General features: G+C 44.5%; 1 protein-coding gene across 1 annotated transcript in view; it reads right to left on the bottom strand.

Moving 5' to 3' along the window:
• Positions 1 to 20,656, bottom strand: part of PPM1J (protein phosphatase, Mg2+/Mn2+ dependent 1J) — a 128,832-nt gene that overhangs the window by 54,105 nt on the left and 54,071 nt on the right. Inside the window, exons 3-4 of the mRNA XM_082248428.1 lie at positions 18,269 to 18,586; positions 8,667 to 8,779 (exon numbers count right to left, since the gene is read on the bottom strand). Coding sequence (XP_082104554.1) covers positions 8,667 to 8,779; positions 18,269 to 18,586 — 431 coding nt within the window. The remainder of the gene's footprint in view (positions 1 to 8,666; positions 8,780 to 18,268; positions 18,587 to 20,656) is intronic.

Below are 20,656 nucleotides of genomic sequence, written 5' to 3'. Positions count from 1 at the left end.
GCTCTCGCGCCTAGATAATCATGCACCATATGATGGAGACGCTGGCGATGGTTGCTTAAACCTAACAGCCCTGGGTGCTGCTGAGGACAAAAGAACTGTTTAAAGGCATCAGTCAGCCGGCTGCCTTCTCCACCGCTCCTCCTTCGGCTGAACGATGCCTCAGAAACACGTCCAGAGAATGTTGACCTCCACGGGGCCTGGAAAGGCGGTACACAATTTTTTTTGCCTCCTCAAGATGTTTCATCCTCTGATCCCTCTGCGAAGGCAGGATGAGCTCTGTAACTTTACCCTTGTAACGTGGATCAAGAAGGGCTGCCAACCAGTAATTATCCCTCTCCTTGATAGCATGAATCCTCGGGTCCTTTCACAGGCTTTGCAGAATCAGGGAGCCCATGCAACGTAAGTTGGAGGAGGCAAGAGCTTCTGAGTCCTCTGGGTCACTAAGGATGACATTGTCAGCAGGAGCAACCTCTCCCCAACCACGTACAACTCCTGGGGTTTCTGGGGAATCAAAACCATCCCTTGAAGACTGCTGTATCCTATCCTCTTCCTCTACATCCATGCTGCCGAAATCTTCATCCTCCTCTTCCTCCTGTGTGTTTTGTCGCCCTGCAGGAATGATATCTGCATAAAGGGGGCCTTGTGAGGAAAGGAAGTCCTCCTCTTCCTGCCGCTGTTCTGCCTCAAGTGCCCTGTCCATGATTCCACGCAGCGTGTGCTCCAGCAGGTAGACTAGCGGGATAGTGTCACTGATGCATGCATCGTCCTGGCTCACCATCCGAGTGGCCTCCTCAAATGGTGACAGGACGATGTATGCATCCTTAATCAAAAGCCACTGGCGTGGTGAAAAAAAGCCAAGCTTCCCTGACCCTGTGCCATATTCACACAGGTACCTGCATGTGAAGCTGCTGCAGCATTGCCAAAGTTAAGTTCCACCTGGTGGGCATGTTAAAATTGAGGCGGTTGGTGGGCAGGTTAAATTCCCTTTGAATGTCAGATAAGCGAGCACTGGCATTGAATGAACGGCGGAAATCGCCACAGACTTTCCTGGCCTGCCTCAGGAGATCTTGGAAGCCCGGGTATCTGCTCAAGAAACGCTGCACCACCAGATTCAGAACATGTGCCAAGCATGGAACATGTGTTAAGTGTCCCTGTCAGAGGACGGAGAGAAGGTTGGTGCCATTATTGCATACAACCCTTCCTGGCTCAAGCTGTCATGGCGTCAACCATCTCTGAGCCTGCCCTTGCAGAGCTGACAGAATCTCTGCACCGGTGTGACTCCTATCCCCTAGACAGACCAACTGAAGCACAGCATGGCATATTTTAGCCTGACTGCTTGCGTAGTCCCTTGAACGCTTAGGGAGCATTGCTGCTGCAGAGGAGAATTGCGCAAAAGAAGACATGGAGGAAGAGGAGGAGGTGGTGGCAGAACCAGCACCAGCTTTTTGGAGGCGTGGTGGCAAAACAAGCTGCAAGACCGAACCCTGTCCTGCATCCTTCCCAGCTGCCATCAGAGTTACCCAGTGCGCCGTGAAAGAAATGTAACGTCCCTGTCCATGCCTGCTGGACCAAAGATCAGCAGTAATGTGCACCTTCCTGCTGACCGCTTTATCCAACGAGGCCAAAACACTACCTTCCACATGACGGTAGAGAGCCGGAATGGCCTTATGCGAAAAGTAATGTCTTTTTGAGACCTGCCACTGTGGTGTAGCACATTCCACAAATTCGTGAAAGGGAGCCGAGTCTACCAGCTGAAAAGGCAGCAACTGTAATGCTAGCAATTTGGCCAAGCTAGCATTAAGACGGTGAGCATGTGAATGGCTGGGACAGTATTTCTTTCTACGGTTCAAATACTGGGGTAGTGAAATTTGCCTGCTGCTCAAATGAAGTGGTGGTGTACTGCTAGCAGATTGGGTGCAAGTCTCTGTGCCACTCATTGCTCTACCATCATCCCTCTCAATGCTGGTATTTGAGAAGGCATGAGGTATAGTAGGGTTAGAGATCGCAGATGAGGAGCAAGGTGATGTATGTTTGTTTTGATCTGGTGCCCCTTTCAGGTGCTGTTGCCAACGGACTGCATGGCAGGTAGTCATATGCCTTGTCAAGCATGTGGTGCCTAAGCGGCTGGTGTTCTGGCCACTCTTGATCCGCGTTAGACAGATGCTGCAAATAGAAACGCTGCGGTCTACTGCACAGGTGCTGAAAAAAGCCCACAATAATGAACTTTTTGGAGTCCGCGGGGAGTTTGCAGCACCCTGCACCTGTGGAGCTCTGTGCTGTGATGCAATAGGTTGGCTACTGTTAGGCTGGCCCATGGAGCACATCCTGCCTCGTTGCAGTTGTGCATCCTCCCCCTCCTCTTCTATCCTGTCAGTGACCTCATCATCCCCTCCCTCCTCCTCACTGGAGCAAACTTGGCAATATGCTTCAGCTGTGGCAACATGACTGCTGGTCTCTTGTCCGTCGTTGTCACTCCCTCTCTCCAGGCTCGTGTTATTCCCTTCATCAACCTCGGAAACAACATCACAGCTTTCAAATTGCTCCGCATCCTCCATGAGCATGTCACTGACACTATGATTGAACAGTTCAGGTGACTCCTCTGTGCATGATGGTGGGGTAAATGAAGGAGTAGCTGTGGAGAAGGAGCCTGTGGAACAGGCCACTTTGGCAGCTGTGGTGAAAGGCAAACTACTGGGAGCATGGGTGTCAGAGGAAGAGGAGGATGGCTTATTGATCCACTCCACCAACTCTTCCACATGTTGTGGATGAATAGCACAGGCAGCACCGGAAATAAAGGATGGGCGTTCCGCGCCTGCAGAGAATGCACTATGTGGACTGTGACCACCACTTTTCACAATGGACACAGAGGCTGCTTGCCCTCTTTTTGTGGCCTGTGAGCGTCGGCCTCTCCTTGTCGGCCTTTTGGACAGGATGTTGATACAGATCAATATAGAGTATACACAACTGACCAATAGATACTCAATGACCTGATATGATGTAATTGATAGCCCTATAGATGAGCTGTGGTGGTTACAAATGTACGCAAGTGACTGATTATCAATACTCTCACTGATATCTGATGTAATCTATAATCCTATCGATGGATGATCTGTGACCCCTATAGAAAGATCCACAACAGAGCAAAGGTTACTGTGGCTGATATCTGTAGTGATCTCTATTCCTACAGGTATGTGACCCCTATTGAAAAATCCACAACTGAACAAAGGTTACTGTGGTTGATATCTGTAGTGATCTCTATTCCTACAGGTATGTGACCCCTATAGAAAAATCCACAACTGAGCAAAGGTTACTGTGGCTGATATCTGTAGTGATCTCTATTCCCACAGGTATGTGACCCCTATAGAAAAATCCACAACTGATTAAAGGTTACTGTGGATGATATCTGTAGTGATCTCTATTCCCACAGGTATGTGACCCCTATAGAAAAATCCACAACTGAGCAAAAGGTTACTGTGGCTTATATCTGTAGTGATCTCTATTCCTACAGGTATGTGACCCCTATAGAAAAATCCACAACTGAGCAAAGGTTACTGTGGCTTATATCTGTAGTGATCTATATTCCCACAGGTATGTGACCCCTATAGAAAAATCTACAACTGAGCAAAGGTTACTGTGGCTGATATCTGTAGTGATCTCTATTCCCACAGGTATGTGACCCCTATAGAAAAATCCACAACGGAGCAAAAGTTACTGTGGCTGATATCTATAGTAATCTCTATTCCTACAGGTATGTGACCCCTATAGAAAAATCCACAACTGAGCAAAGGTTACTGTGGCTGATATCTGTAGTGATCTCTATTCCCACAGGTATGTGACCCTATAGAAAAATTCACAACTGAGCAAAAGTTACTGTGGCTGATATCTGTAGTGATCTCTATTCCCACAGGTATGTGACCCCTATAGAAAAATCCACAACTGAGCAAAGGTTACTTTGGCTGATATCTGTAGTGATCTCTATTCCCACAGGTATGTGATCCCTATAGAAAAATCCACAACTGAGCAAAGGTTACTGTGGCTGCTATCTGTAGTGATCTCTATTCCCACAGGTATGTGACCCTATAGAAAAATTCACAACTGAGCAAAGGTTACTGTGGCTGATATCTGTAGTGATCTCTATTCCCACAGGTATGTGACCCTATAGAAAAATTCACAACTGAGCAAAAGTTACTGTGGCTGATATCTGTAGTGATCTCTATTCCCACAGGTATGTGACCCCTATAGAAAAATCCACAACTGAGCAAAGGTTACTGTGGCTGATATCTGTAGTGATCTCTATTCCCACAGGTATGTGATCCCTATAGAAAAAGCCACAACTGAGCAAAGGTTACTGTGGCTTATATCTGTAGTGATCTCTATTCCCACAGGTATGTGACCCCTATAGAAAAATCCACAACTGAGCAAAGGTTACTGTGGCTGATATCTGTAGTGATCTCTATTCCCACAGGTATGTGACCCCTATAGAAAAATCCACAACTGAGCAAAGGTTACTGTGGCTGATATCTGTAATGATCTCTATTCCTACAGGTATGTGACCCTATAGAAAAATTCACAACTGAGCAAAAGTTACTGTGGCTGATATCTGTAGTGATCTCTATTCCAACAGGTATGTTACCCCTATAGAAAAATCCACAACTGAGCAGAGGTTACTGTGGCTGATATCTGTAGAGATCTCTATTCCTACAGGTATTTGACCCCTATAGAAAAATCCACAACGGAGCAAAGGTTACTGTGGCTGCTATCTGTAGTGATCTCTATTCCCACAGGTATGTTACCCCTATAGAAAAATCCACAACTGAGCAAAGGTTACTGTGGCTGATATCTGTAGTGATCTCTATTTCCACAGGTATGTGACCCCTATAGAAAAATCCACAACTGAGCAAAAGTTACTGTGGATTATATATGTAGTGATCTCTATTCCTATAGGTATGTGACCCCTATAGAAAAATCCACAACTGAGCAAAGGTTACTGTGGCGCACGCGCAGTGCATTATGGGAAACTCAAATTTCCCGCGATGAAGCACATTTGTTCGTCATTTGAACGATCGAACGACCGATGTACGTAGCCTCAACTCGAACTCGAAGCTCATCCCTAGTTATATGTTTTCCAATGGCATAGTTCACACCAGTGAGGTCAATTCCAGGGCATTCCAGTTCCACAGAAAAAAGTATAACATGCTGAATTTTTACTACAGGGGACTGTACTGGAACGTGGTAAAACCTCAGCACAATGAAAAAAAACAGGAAACAAAGCATCTGGAATGCATATGGAACTGCATCAAAAACAAACTGGGACACATCAAAAACGCGTTAAAAAAGCGCATGCAGAAACACATCTGGACAGATCTGGAGTGTGTTTTTGTGGTGTGAACTGACCCTTAATCCTTGCTTTCACAGCTGTGCAAGCTCCTCTTCTGTACTGAAGTTGCTTAGTCCCCTTTGGCTCCGTGGGCCTGATGAGACAGTCCATTCACCCCTTTGGACCGGCAGGTGTAAATGGACTTGTGTCTGTTTACATCTGCCTATCTGTAATCTGATCCAGTCCGCTATAAAAGAACAGAAGTGGAGTCCTCTTTATCCCTCTAGGCAGATTGGATCAGAGGACAGACGGGGGTGAACAGACAGTGGAGTCCGTTTACATTCAGCTGCCCATAGAACAGAGCGGGCTCTGCCCGTGTTCACTCAGCATAAACTGAACAGACACAGATTTGTCAACCACCCACTCTGCTCTGATCTGCTCTGAAAGAGGCCTAGCTTTGATTTTACTGCACTTTGTGTATGTCAGATAGAGTCCGTCTCATTTTCAGGCTGGAGAATGTATTCTTTTGTAAGAGTTTATTACTACTGCATCTAGAATGTATAATATACTACTTCATGTATGACAGCTTTAGAATGCTTTACTATACTCAAACTACCCTGGGAATGACAGAAACAAAACATTTTGTGCAAGTCTTAAAACCCTAATAGATCAGGCCCATTATAATATTACCATTTTTTTGTCAAAAAATACAATTATTCGTACCAATATCCTGCACATTTGTGTTAATTTACTAAAGGCCAATAGACTGTGTACTCTGCAACTCTGCAAGTAACGTTGATCCAAAGCTTAGTAAATAATGTAAAGCTTCACCTTACAAAAAATACTCGAACAAATGCAAGGAAAACGCGCGGGAGCCGACGGTCACGGCACGGGGCTCTGAAGGAACGGCACGAGCGGCCGTTCCTTCAGAGCGCATGCGCCAGTGACGTCACTGGCTGCATGTAAGGTAAATATCTCCTAAACGGTACATGTTTCGGAGATATTTACAGTACCTATAGGTAAGCCTTATCATAGGCTTACCTATAGGTAAAAGTGTCAGAGGAGGGTTTACTTCCTCTTTAAGCTTTAGAGAAACTGCCCTTACAAAGTGCACAGTCTGTGCTGATGTCAAATTTCGATTTAGTTTTAGTCATAGTCATTTGACTAAAATGCCATTTTAGTTTTAGTCGTATGTTAGTCATCTGAAATGTTTTAGTTTTAGTCGTATTTTAGTTGTCTAAAATCTCCACTATATTTCAGTTGACTAAATCTCCTACGTTTCAGTCGACTAAAATCTCCAGTACATTTTAGTCGGCTAAAATAGAATGGGTTTAGTTAAATTGTAATGCATTAAGCATTGCTCTAGAACAGTGGTTCCCAAAGTGGGGGTCGCGACCCCCCGGGGGGTCGCGACCCCCCGGGGGGTCGCGGAGTGGGGAGCAGGGGGTCGCGAGATGATTTACAGAAACTTTTTTTTATTATTTTTAATGCGAGTTAATGCGAGACACGGCAGGCAAAAACATTGTTTTTTTTTTTACTGGTCAATTTTGAGATTTTTGGATATTTGTCTTCAATAACATGTCTTCTTTCAGACTGTGGTGAAAAAAAAAAGTCCGAAATACACATTTAGGTCTTTATTTTATTACACTTTGTCTGTTTGCGTCTGTAGATTTCGCGTAAATAGGAAATAGAAACCCTTTATTATAAAAAAAATAGGTGGCTCTTAACGTTTTTCTGGCATAGCGGTGCACGGCAAATATTTAATGCATTCAATGAAAATATTCAATGGTATTCAGTGCAAAACAAAAATGAAAAATACAATTAGCCAATAAAATAAACAAATTATTGTGGCATTAATTAGCCCATAAACAATATTTATTGTAAAGCCTAAACGAATTTGTTTAAAGAAAGAGGCCGCTCACTCTAACGTTAACCAGATAAATGTTAGCTTTTATGAAGCGCATATCCAAGTGTTTGTGCGGAGTGGAGCGCGCACTATATGACATGGATAGAGGCGCCGCTGCCATCACTTGCATTTTCCTATCAACAGTGGAAACAACTTAAAATACTTCATTTCTGGTCGGCAGCTTGTTCGTATTCTGTCTGTAAGCATTTCACAGTTATGGATGTATTTGTTTTTGTCCATAATTTGTTAATAAAATAGCCTGGCTTAGAGATTGTGTTCCTTTTTGTTTTAGCTCTGTCAGTATGTAACCAAATCGCAAATCTTACATACGAGGGGGAGGGGGAGGGGGAGGGGTTGGGGGTCGTCAGCAATCTAATATTGGGGGTCGCGGTCTGAAAAGTTTGGGAACCCCTGCTCTAGATGGTCTGAGAAGCCTTGTAATGCACACAGTGCTATGGACGGTGGTCCAAGGAGGCCTTTCATGCACACAGTGCTCTGGTCAGTAGTCTGAGGAGGCCTGTAATGCACACAGTGCTCTGGACGGTGGACTGAGGATGCCTGTAATGCACACAGTGCTCTGGACGGTGGACTGAGGATGCCTGTAATGCACACAGTGCTCTGGATGGTCTGAGGAGGCTCTAATGCTGCACAGTGCCTTGCACGGTCATCTGTGGAGGCCTGAAATAGTGCACATCGTGCTCTGGACAGTGGTCTGTCTGACGAGGCCTATAATAATGCCGCACACAGTGCTCTGGACAGTCGGGACTCTCGGGATGACTGTAAATGCTGCATAGTGCTCTGGATGGTCGTCTGAGGAGGCCTGTAATGGCGCACACAGTGCTCTTGGATGGTCTTGTGTCTGAGGGGGCTTGTAATAATGCCACACACAGTACTCTGGATGGTTGTCTGAGGAGGCCTGTAATGGGGCACACAGTGCTCTGGATGGTCCTGTGTCTGAGGAGGCATGTAATAATGCCACACACAGTACTCTGGATGGTCGGGACTCTCGGGAGGCCTGTAAATGCTGCATAGAGCTCTGGACAGTCATCTGAGGAGCCCTGTAATGCTGAACACTGCTAAGCAGGCCACACTACTAAGTACACTACGGTGCTGCCTTGCTTGAGGGGAAAGAATCACAGGCTTTACAGGTTTAGCTCAGAGGAAACCGGAATTTCACCTGGGTAAAATGTCACTCCCTCACATTTTCGTTGACAAACATTTGTCTTAGTTTTCGTTTATTGATGAAAATTTGGGGTCATTTTCCTTTAGTTTTCATCACTGGAAACATGCCGGTGGCGAAAATATTTTCGTAGACGAAATTAACACTGCAGTCTAATTTGCCTTTAGTAAATCAACCCCACTGCGCGGATGTTTTTGTGATTTCTAAGAAGAAATGGATAGTCCTGCCTTTATTCAGCCTTCACAGTTTTAAATAAATCATACCTGCTGTCCCCAGCATTGGCTACATACAGTTTGTCCAGCAAACAAATTGCAACAAGTGCACAGCAGCCTCCATCTATACTATTTGAGGTTCTCTCTCTTTCGATTTGTTCATCCTGTAATCACAAAGGCAAACACAAAACATATTAATGACAGGAAGTTGGTAGAAGTGTGAACTCTTAACAGTAATGTGCAGTGTTTTCTGCTTCAGGGTCTTTCCGCCACTCCTACAAAACTGGTGTCCTTCTAATTAGTGAGCGGGCAGAAGCCCACCCTATTATCATCCCAAGTGACACTGCATGCAGACACATTTACAGGCGGTCCCAGGATTACAAACATCTGACTTACATATGACTCCTACTTACAAACATAGAGAGACAACAGGAAGTGAGGAGAAATCTATCCGTAGGAAGGGAAATTCACTCCTGTAAGAGTTATCATGGGAAAAAGGTGTCTCCACTGAAGCTTTATCACCAATCCTTGCTTACACAACAACCCTAAATTTTCAAAATCCAATTGTCATAAGAACAGAAAATGAGGGGGAAATTTTCTGCACATGGACATAGACAGCAAAACAAATGTTACAGGGGTGTTAACCCTTCCCTATGCTCTCCAAAAAATACTTCTTTTGGCTGGAGCTACACTTCTAAAATGTACCTGTTCTGACTTCCATACAAATAAAACTTAAGAACAAACCTACAGACCATATCTTGCTTGTAACCCAGGGACTGCCTTTATTTTGCTTCTCTTGTTAGAACCTATTTAAAGCGGAGTTCCACCCTAAAATTATACTTACCTCCATCTTCTTGCTCCGGGTCACCTGAAAAACAAATTGATAAATCGCAATCTTTTTTTTTTTTTACATATCTTGTTTAGAAGAAAATATACTTACCTTACTTCCTCTTCCTCCCCTCGGCGGCCACGGCGATTCGTCACTTCCTGGCTTGCAATGATTCCTGGGAGCTGAACGTCATCGCTCCCAGGAATCAATGCGCCTGCACCGGCCCCGACGTCATTTCCGGTGCAGGCGCCGTCATACCTTGCTGAACAGCTTCTGGGCATGCCCAGAAGCTGTGCAGGGATGACGCTGCGGCACCAGAAGTGACGGCGGGGCCGGTGCAGTGCATCGTGGGACCGAAGAAGACGGAAGAGGACACAGAAGAGGATCGCGCTGGCTTCAAGCTGCCCACACCTGAAATGGCAGCGCTGGACAATACCTTTTAGAAGAAATACTTACCTTGAAAAAGTAAGTGCAACACAGGGCAGATCAGAGGCTAGCCATTGTGGAATGCACTAGCCCTGACTGTCCCGGGGGTATTTTTATTTAAAAAAACTTTCCCAGGGTGGAACTCCGCTTTAAGGAGACACTGTACATATCATGCTACAACCTTGGATGTTAGAATACAGGAGCCGTATTGGGCTCTTATTTGAGCTAGCTGAAGACACAGAACACCTGTAACAAAGGACTCCACTTGTTTTAACACCCATTTAATGCATTTGGTGTCTGCATTATTACAGTCAGGAATGTCTTAACCCAGGGTGTCAAAGGGCTCGGGAGACATGCAAGGTCAGGGCAACCAATGGGGTCAAGCATCTTTAAGTGGCCCTCACGGAGGAAGCGCTTTAGTAATATTCCATGTTCAAAGCAGCACACCTGCTTTTGTATACCTGTATGTAATCCCAAAAATGCAAATATTGCAGGGCAGTGTTCTTTAAGACAGAAAATCACAGCATTTTGTTAATTCTGACTCTATTTATTATTACTTGTTGACCTTGCTGATTCTAGTGGTATCGGTGCTTAATGTACTGGCTCCCATGTTGCAGAGCTTTGTCACCATTCTCTATGCTTCTGTAGCACCCTCCTAGGCAGGTGCTAGGTTAGATAAATGTAGTTCTTGGTCTACTGTAGGCAGTGAGCTTTGTGTTATAATTTTGGTCTGTTCTGTGTTTCACTGGCTGCAGGGTTGACTGCTTCTCCCTGTCTGAAAATGTTATTGAAGATAGAGGACAGGGAGATTCAAATACAATTCTGCACATTTATGCAGCCCTGGCTAATCACTGGTGCAAGTGTGCCCAGATGGTGGCTGGGAGTGTGTATAAAAACTCTGACACCTGGAACAGAGGTGTCTTGTCCCTGAGGAGGAGATCACAGCCTGGGAGGGCTGAGGCAAGCCTGCCATGTGTCTGCTGTTCAGACTTTTTGCCTGGGGATCTAGTCTAGTATCACTGGAAAAGTGTCTGGAAAAAATTGGAAGGAGGTAACCAATTATCCAAGGACATTAGCATAGTTGCAAACATTCTAATTTTTTTAGGAACACTTTTTTCGGTAGGCGGGGTATTGTTTAATTAGGAGTGGGGCATTCATTTGTAGGCGTGGCCTAGCAGGAGTGAAAAAAATGTGGCGTGCTTTGCGATGTGTGGCGAAAAAAGGGCGTAGTTTAAATTACGCTAAATCTTGGGCATTGCTTAAAGGGGGTGTGATTAATTAGAGTCTGAGATTCCCTACAAAGTGGAGAATGTGCTAGGGAAGTGTACGGAGATAAGTAGTATGTAGGGCAGTGTACGGAGGTCAGAAGGCTGTATGGCAGTGTACAGAGGTAAGTAGGATGTAGGGCAGTGTACGGAGACTCACACATCTAAAAATGCAGCGCATTTTTTGGGTGTGGGAACCGCAGGGAAATCACATGGTGCAAAAGCACCATGCGATTTCAAGGACACTGCGTTTTTAAAATGCTGCATGAATTTTCTTTTTGCGGGAAACACAGGCACAGCAGCTCATTCAAATGAATGGGCTGCCATGCCCATACAAACCCTCATAGATGTGAACCAGGCCTAAAAGCATCAAGCAGTGTTGACGTGTAAGCCAGTGCCACTATGGCCCTTGCTCTATATTTATAGAACAACACCACAGCCAGGTCATGGTTTAGGAACAGTCTATGGTGAGAAGGCAGCAAATACCTGGTCCTGCTGGCCACCCGCACTCGGTTTACCATCTGCAGGCTCTCTGTACAACCTGCTACTGCTCCCACTGTGAGCAGCTTCTACCCAGCGGCTTCCCGAGCATACAGGCAGCATGGCATGGAGCCCACTCCTTCCTAGCTGGAGAATGGATTCGGGAATACACAGCACAGCGAGCTGCTGCCTGTCTCCTGGAGTCCTGTCCCATGGCGGAGGTGCGTACAGTGTGTTTGTGTAAAAGTCATTCTGCAGTGTCAATGGGTGGCTCATCACCTTTGGCTGGCCATGCTCCCTCTCAGCACTTCCTGGAGGTGGGGAGGAGGTAGGGGAGGGATGACAGTGTGGCCAGGGACTGAGGCTAATTTTTAGGATTCTGATAATAACAAAGCGGGATATGGCTTGGATTTTTAGGACTGTCCCGGGAAATTCGGCACTGTTGACAACTATGCATTGGTGAGTACAGGACGGTGTGAAAGATCCTTATGACTGTGTGTTACGGTCATCCCTCTTGTGCTACAGTCAAAATTGGCCAACACATAGGGGAGTTTCCAGGCAGAGAAAATGAGAGCTCAAAAAAGCTCAAAAGCCTGTAGGAGCAGCTTTTTTGAGCATCTTTGAAATGCAGTGTGCATGAGCCCTTACAGTTTATAACAGCAGCTTTTAGTTATTGCCAGTCTGGCTTCCCTAAAGGAGTTGTAAAGGCAGAAGGTTTTTTTTTTATCTTAAATCATTCTATGCATTAAGATAAAAAGCCTTCTGTGTGCAGCAGTTCCCCTCTGCTCCCCTAACACTTACATGAGGTCCCTCTCTGTCCAGCGATGTCCACGAGTATCTCAGCCGTCCAAGATTCTTCCTCCTGATTGGCTGAGACAAGTCAGCTAGCCAAGAGAAGGAGGAGGGGCCGGGTCAGGGCACTGTGTCTGAATGGACACAGGGAGCTGTGACTCGGCTCAGGTGCCCCCATAGCAAGCTGCTTACTGTGGGGGCACTCAGCAGGAGGAAGGGGCCAGGATATCAGAAGAGGGACCTGAGAAGAGGTGGATCCGGGCTGTTCTGTGCAAAACCACTGCAACAGAGCAGATAAGGCCCCGTTCACACTGGGGCGACGCTACTTGCCGGGGCGACCTCATAGGTCGCGGCGCGCTGCTCGCACCGCGACCTCGGAGCGGCCGGCACGGACTTCATAACATTGAAGTCTATGCAGGTCGCTCCGGGTCCCCCCAAAGAAGCTCCGGACCCTTTTTCTAAGTCGGAGCGACTTGTGTCGCTCCTATTAGAACGGGTCCGCAGCTTCTCTATGGAAGGCGACCTACGGCGACCTGTCAGGCGACCAGGTCGCCTGACAGGTCGCCCCAGTGTGAACGGGGGCTAAGTATAACATGTTTGTTATTTTTATAGGAAAAATAACAAGACTTTACAATCACTTTAGGAGTTGCAGCATTTATAGGATCAAATGCCTGTAAAAATTACTTACTAAAGAGCCCTATGAGTGTCGCAGGTCGGGGTTGGCTCTAAGCAAAAAATTAATCCTTTTTTTTTTTTTGTAACACTTTTAGGGCTCATGCACGCTGCATCTCAAAGAAGCTGCTTCTACAGGCTTTTGAGCTCATTTTTTTCTGCCTGGAATCTCCCTTCCATTTAAGCCAAAGTGTCAAACTATGCAAACTATGGTTTTTTTAGGAGTTTACTGGCATATGAGCTTACAGGCATAACACCCCATACACCCCCACCAAACTCGCATTTTTGAGAGGAGATTTCGAGCAGAAAAGATGCCTAAGCACCAAAAACACGTGAAAAAGCACAACATAATTTAAAAATAAGCTGAGGGTTTGTGAAAAAAAATCCTTATGCTCACAAAAGCTCAAAAACATGGAAAGGAGCACAAGATTCTTCAAGCTTTTAGGCAGAGAAATAAAAGCTCAAATGACTGTAAAAGGGGCCTTTTTTTTTCTTAGCTGCAGTGTGCATAAGCCCTTAGACCCGGTTCACACTACTCCGACTTGGGACGCGACTTGTGCGACCTCAAGTCACTTGTCATTACAAATTCAATGTAAATGAATGAGAGCCATCTTAGGGTCCATTCAGAGTAGCGCGACTTGTCAGGCGACTTGTCAGCCTGACAAGTCGCGTTCGGTCGCTCGCCATTGATTAGCACAGGACCCATTCTAATAGGAGAGACACAAGTCGCTCCGACTTAGAAAAAGGGTCCTGTACTACTTTGGGGCGACCTGGAGGCGACTTGCATTGACTTCCATTATATGAAGTCCGTGCAAGTCGTGCCGAAGTCGCGGTGCACGCTGTGCACCGCAACTTCACAGGTCGCCCCACAAAGTCGGATCGCGCCAGTCTGAATGGGCTGTAAATATGCACTACTGAAGTCGCTCCGACTTCAGAAAAGGTTCCTGTACTACTTCAAGGCGACCTCTATCTGACTTGTGCACATAGACTTCAATGGGAGTCGCCTCTAAGTTGGATCTTTATCTATTTTCAATCGACTGTGATCAGACTTTCCAGGAAGAAGAGAAAGATTAGCCAGGCATTCCCCACAGACAAAGTCACCTATCATTTAAGTCTCTTCAAAAATCTCTTCAAAGTCAGGCTAAAGTCACGCTAAAAAGTCGCTCCTTCATAGTGTGAACCGGCTCTTAGAGTTGCAATATTTGTCACAATTTGTTTTCTGTTGTGCAATATGACACCGGAAATGGTGGTATTAATACACTATTATTGGTCTAACTTATCTTTTTTCACTGCCATTATATTCTTTGTTTCTTTATTCCTTCCTTCCTTTTTTCCAAGGGCTGTGTAAAGGGTTAGGGTTAGGTTAGAAGCCAAAACTCTATTTCTTTTTGAATAGAGCAGGAAAGGGTTAGTCTCTCTCAGTGCCGGTTCACATATATGCGATGCGGGAATCCTCTTATTTATATTTTGTTTGTATTTTGTTGTAAATATTTGGGGCTGCAAGAATTATGGAAAATTATACAATGTTACAAAAGTACAGGAAAAAAAAAATTTTCTTCATTTTTTTTCTATCGCCTTTTCTTAATTAAAGACTAGGAAATAAAATAAGTGTGCCAAAATCTGCTATCGAAATAAATTCCTATCTGTGTAAAAAAAAAAAAAAAAAAAAGTATAAGATGTTTAGGCAAAATACACAAAGAAATATTTGTTGGAAAAAAAAAAAAAAGAAATACTGTAGACACATCTGTGGAAAAAAAATCTGAAACTAAAAGTGGACCTAGACTCAGGCAGCTTTTTTTTTTTTTCTATAAAGTTCTGGTAAATATAGGTCCGCTTTCAGCGCTAGTTCACACATATGCGATGCGGAAACACTGCGGGTTCCCACATTGCATTCAACTCGCAGGCAGTTCACATTGCCATATTCAAATCGCTGGGTGTGTCAATACAAAGTTAACGACACCCCCAGATCAGTTCGCATATTGCAGTGCGAACTGTCAGTTCGGACATGAATCGGATCGCAGAGGTGTGATGTGAACACCCATGCTATCCGATTCTGGTGTGGACCCAAAAAAGGGTCCTGTGTGAGTTGTGTCCGAATGTGATGCGAATTCAGCTATACAATCTGTATGGCTGGATTTGCATCGCACAGAAATGCATGCGATTTTCAGAGCAGTGCGCTCCCGAATCACATGTGATGTCTGTCATCACACATATGTGAACCGGGACTTAGATTTGTACTGCCATATCTAGCACTGTTTTTATTCTTGTATTACTTTATGTTGGTTGGGAAAACCACTTTAGTGTTAGCTGCCTAATTCTAACACACAGCGCAGAAATTGTATTATTGTATTTTGTACTGCCATATGTTTACCTATGGGGAAAGTTCACTGCATTTCTTGTTTAGACCGATAGTGATGGAAAATATGTCAAATGGTAAAACAAAACACATTTTTAATAGAATGATGAAGGCTTAGAATGTCTGAAATGTTTTTCTGTCCTGATAGGGGTCACAAACAAAATTAAAATGTAAACTTTTCCGTATTGTCAAAAGAGTTTTTGCTTGAGTTAGGTTATAGTCTTTTACAGTGAAACCCGGTAATTTTCAGCACTAAAAGATTGAGTATTCTGCAAGGGCACTGTACTTTTGGCATAGGGGTATCTATCACAGGATGAAATGATCAGGCAGAAGGAAAGGTTATCTTAGTTTAGGGGGTTAGGTTTGTTTCAGGCTTAGGCGAGAGGGGTTAAGGGACAGTAAGTTTTGGGAGTTTGGGATTAAAGTGGTATTAAACTTCCATCTTTTGTTTGTACCTATAGGTAAGGCTATAATAAGGCTTACCTATAGGCAGGGTTTTTTTTCCAACTTGGTGGAAACTTGGTGGAACTTCACCACCTCTGGCTCAGGCCCTCTGCACCCTGCTCACCACTATCACCTGTAAACTCGGAGGTCCGGCTTGTATGTTTACAAGTGACAACTTGTTTCCCAATGGCTCCCACAGATCTAATCTCCTGAGCAGCTCCCACTGAGTGCAGAATGATGACATGGGAGATGCAGGTGCCGGGGTTCAATGCAGATCTTTACTCCCCCACTGGATGATCTCCCTGCAAGTAAGAGAGGCAAAGCCACAGTGTGCTTGGAGGTACTAGAGCTCTCTGGGTGATTCAGCATAATACAGCAACACAAGTAAGACATGTGGAAGGTGGTGAAGCTTTTAAGGAGGAAGGGAGAAGATAGGGGCAGATGGGAGGGGGGGTTGCATGCAGAGGTCAGAGCTGAAGAGGGGTTAAAATGAAATGTGGGTAGGGGATTCAGAGATAAGCAGCTGTGGAAGAAGGCTGAACTCTGCACTCTGTGTGTAATGCACTCTTAAACTTTGCACTCTGTATGTAGTGCACCCCTGAACTCTGCACTCTATATGCTGCGACCCGCGTGAACTCTGCGTTCTGTATGCAGTGCAACCCTGAGTTTTGCACATAGTGTTCCTCTGAACCCTGAACTCTGTGTGTAACACCACCTGCCCCCCCCCAACTCTGCATGTAATGCACTCCTGGTTTTTAAAGCCCCTTTCAGACCCTTCCACTGTTAGGCTACGTTCACATGTTAGCGTAGCGGATGGCGGGCAGGATCACCGCGATTCTGCCCGCGATCCAGAAATCATTGCAAATCGCGGGATGCATGTGGGTTGCCAATGATTTGTTATGGCACCCCAAACGCTGTGCGATGTTGCCGCGATTTCCGCCTGCCGAATCGTGCTAACATCGCGCAAAAAAAATCGTGACCCGTGATTTTGTTTGCACAATATTACCGCAATTCGGCAGGCGGAAATCACGGCAACATCGCACAGCGTTTGGGGTGCCATTGCAAATCAACGGCAACACACAGGCGTCCCGCGATTTGCAATGATTTCCGGATCACGGGCAGAATCGCGGTGTTCTGCCCACGATCGGCTACGCTAACATATGAACGTAGCCTTAGTGAAGTTTGACCAAACCCACTATTTGATGCTGTTTGGAGGTTGTGTGTGTGAAGGAGGGGAGGGGGTTAGCGGGGGTCGTGGTTGAGTTCCTTCACCTATTTTCTGACAAAAAAAGCCCTGGAAATATCTCCTAAACATGCACAGTTTAGGAGATATTTACTGTATATGCAGCTGGTGACATCAAGTTTCTTGTGAGAAGAGAGTGGAGGAGAGCTGTAGACAGGCACAGCGTTGCATTGAGATGGGCCTCAGGAAAATGTTTAAGGCGGCCTGGGGGGAAGCAGCTTGCAAACGTCTTTTTTACCTTAATGCAAAGAATGCATTAAGGTACACAACCTTTTGCCTTTACAACCACTTTAACTTAATAATGAACAATCTAGTCCTAAAACTAAATGGTTGTTTAAAAACAGTATGGAGAACAGCTATTCCTGGGCCAAAGGATGATGTTGATTTATAGTTACATAGTATTTGAGGTTGAATAAAGACAATAGTCCATCCAGTTCAACCTGTGTAGGTGTGTGTAGACATTTATTTCCCATACCCCTGAATGTTTTGATCTTGGAGATGTTTGTCGAAGAGTCTTTTAAAAGTAGCCATACTACCCACAGTTACTACCATTTGTGGAAGCGAGTTCCACAATCTTATTGCCCTTAATCTAAAAAACCCATAGCCTGAGGTTAAATCGCTTCTCTTCTAATCGCATTGAATTGCCTTGTGTTCTCTTGCACTCCTTGCGACTGAATCGTTTTTTTTTCAATGCTGAGATGACCGTTGAGGTATTTGTAAATCGGTATCATGTCCCCTCTCAGGTGTCCAGGGAGAATAAATTGAGTGCTTGCCAACGCTCCTCATAATTTAGGTCCTCCAATCCCCTAATTAGTTTAGTTGCCCTTCTTTGGACTCTTTCCAGTTCCAGCACATCCTTTATGAGGATTGATGACCAGAACTGGACAGAATACTCCAGGTGTGGGTAGACCAGAGTTTTATACTGATTTATGATCAGAATGTATAGAAGCAATTTTCAACTTCTCTGGTGGAAGCAATAAACAGGCATCATTGTAAAATGATAGCAATTAATGAACTATTTCTAATGAACCTGACAGTATGACTGTAAAGAGTGTTGGCTGACAACTGCATTTTCAAAAACGGTATTTCAGATAATATACAGTAACAATAATCAGTGCAAATGTCAGTCTGGATCTCTCTACTCACCATTTGCCTGAAAGCATTTTCCAGTGCACCAATTACAAGACTTTCAGGAAATACTTGTTTTTCAAAGTGAAAACGAAATGCAGTCTCTAAAGGGGGTTCTGTTTTCTCCTGAGTCGGCGTATTTGAAGCACTCTCATTCCTTGTGCCACTGTCAAGACATAGGGGAGCAGCTATTGTAGGTTGTTGGAGAATATGCACAAGGTCTCTTAGCTGATCACAAATGTGAAGGTGAAGGAGCCTTGATGCTGTCAAAGAGCATCCATATCCTGCGTGACCATCAAAAAGTCCCCAATAATAGAAAGATAATCCATTGCTGATCTAAAGTAGGGCAAACAAAAAAGAAATAAATTAACAAGACATGTAAAAATATACCCTTATACAGTAGTATTTCTGACCTAAACTAGCTAATTCAAACTGGGTGAAAATACAGTATATTACCAAAAGTATTGGGGCACCTGCCATTACACATGAACTTTAATGACATCACAGTCTTAGTCCGTAGGGTTTAATATTGAGTTGACCCACCCTTTGCAGCTATAACAGCTTCAATTCCTCTAGGAAAGCTGCCCACAAGGTTTAGGAGTGTGTCTATGGGGATGTTTGACCATTATTCTAGAAGCGCATTTGTGAGGTCAGGAACTGATTTGGGCGAGAAGGCCTGGCTCGCAGTCTGCTTTCTAATGCACCCCAAAGAAGTTCTATCAGGTTAAGGTCAGGACTTTGTGCAGGCCATTCAAGTTCCTCCACCCCAAACTCGCTCATCCATGTCTTTATGGACCTCGATTTGTTCACTGTCCAAATCATTTGGTGGAGGGGGATTATAATGTGGCGTTGTTTTTTTTTTAGGGGTTGGGTTTGGCCCCTTAGTCAAGGGAGCTCTTAAGGTGTCAGCATACCAAGACATTTTGGACAATTTCATGCTCCCAACTTTCTAGGAACAGTTTGGGGATGACCCAAACCCAACATTAAATGAAAAAGCAAGGTCCATAAAGGCATGGATGAGCGAGTCTGGGGTGGAGGAACTTGACTGGCCTGCACAGAGTCCTCAACCTGATAGAGCACCTTTGGGATGAATTAGAGCAGAGAATCCAAGACAGGCCTTCTCGTCCAACATCAGTGCCTGCCCTCACAAATGTGCTTTTGGAAGAATGGTCAAACATTCCCATAGACACATTCCCAAACCTTGTGGACAGGCTTTCCAGAAGAGTTGAAGCTGTTATAACTGCAAAGGGTGGGCCAACATAATATTGAACCCTACGGATTAAGACTGGGATGCCATTAAAGTTCATGTGCGTGTAAAGGCAGGCGTCCCAATACTTTTGGTAAAATAGTGTACATAATCAGAGGTTTAATGACCAGTTAAAGCACTAGCAGAGATAACGTTTTTTTGTATTCGATAACGCTGATGTTTTAATCCACTGTAAGTGTCTTTGCTTAAATAAATGACTGATTTTAAAAGATATTGCACTGGTGTTTTTTTCTAATTTTTACCAGTGTTGCTGAGTATAGACATCCAGGAATGGGAGGTTCCATTAGCAGAATCTGAGTTTTAAGGCAGCAATGCACATATTGTGTATATATAACATGTAAGTTAACAACATTGAAGTATTTGCAACTATCATAGCAACGCAGCACCACCAATCCATATTCACTACAATGCACATATTGGTCTCTTTATGGGATCCAACAATCTGGTGTTGATCCTTTTGGTGGAGCTGCTCTGAGGCAACTTATTTTTTTCTCCCTGTGACAGATTAAGGGTGCACCAGTTCCTGGAATAATCACCCTTTGGGACAATTTATTGCACGGATTGCGTACTTTATTTGGACTTCATTTATGTTTCTTTTATATTTATGGATGGATTTTTTTTTTGCACTTTTACCGCACATGCACTTTATTTAAAGAGATAGTAAACCGCATAAAAAAAAAAAATAGGCATTGGGCAGTTTAAGTCTTAATGGGCTAGTATGCATTGCATTGCATACTAGCACATTATGACAGACTTACCTGAAAACAGCCTTCCAGTGGCGCGATATCACCCCTGAAGGCACTTCCATCTTCATCCGGTCTTCTTTCAGGGTTTGTGGGCTTCTGCAACATAAATGGCTGAGCCCGCTATGACGTCACTGCTGTTTACATCACGGGTCTGAAGTAACAACACGGGTATGCCATTCCTTCAGAGCACATGCGCCGGTGATGTCACTGGTTGCATCCAAAGTAAATATCTCCTAAGCGATGCACGTGACAATGTGTCATGTGTGGTTGTGGTGCAGCAGTTCTTTACTTATTTAGAATGTATGCAAGAAAATATACAAGACTAACAACAATTAGTGTATAAAAAGGACATAATCAGACAAATGGGTTCAGAAAAATATGTTCAAATCCATT

This window comes from Pelophylax lessonae (assembly GCF_965119305.1).
Source record: "Pelophylax lessonae genome assembly, chromosome: 2".
In the NCBI taxonomy this organism is placed as follows: domain Eukaryota; kingdom Metazoa; phylum Chordata; class Amphibia; order Anura; family Ranidae; genus Pelophylax; species Pelophylax lessonae.
The sequence above is the reverse complement of the archived record's forward strand: the minus strand, read 5'-3'. Positions and strand labels throughout refer to the sequence as shown.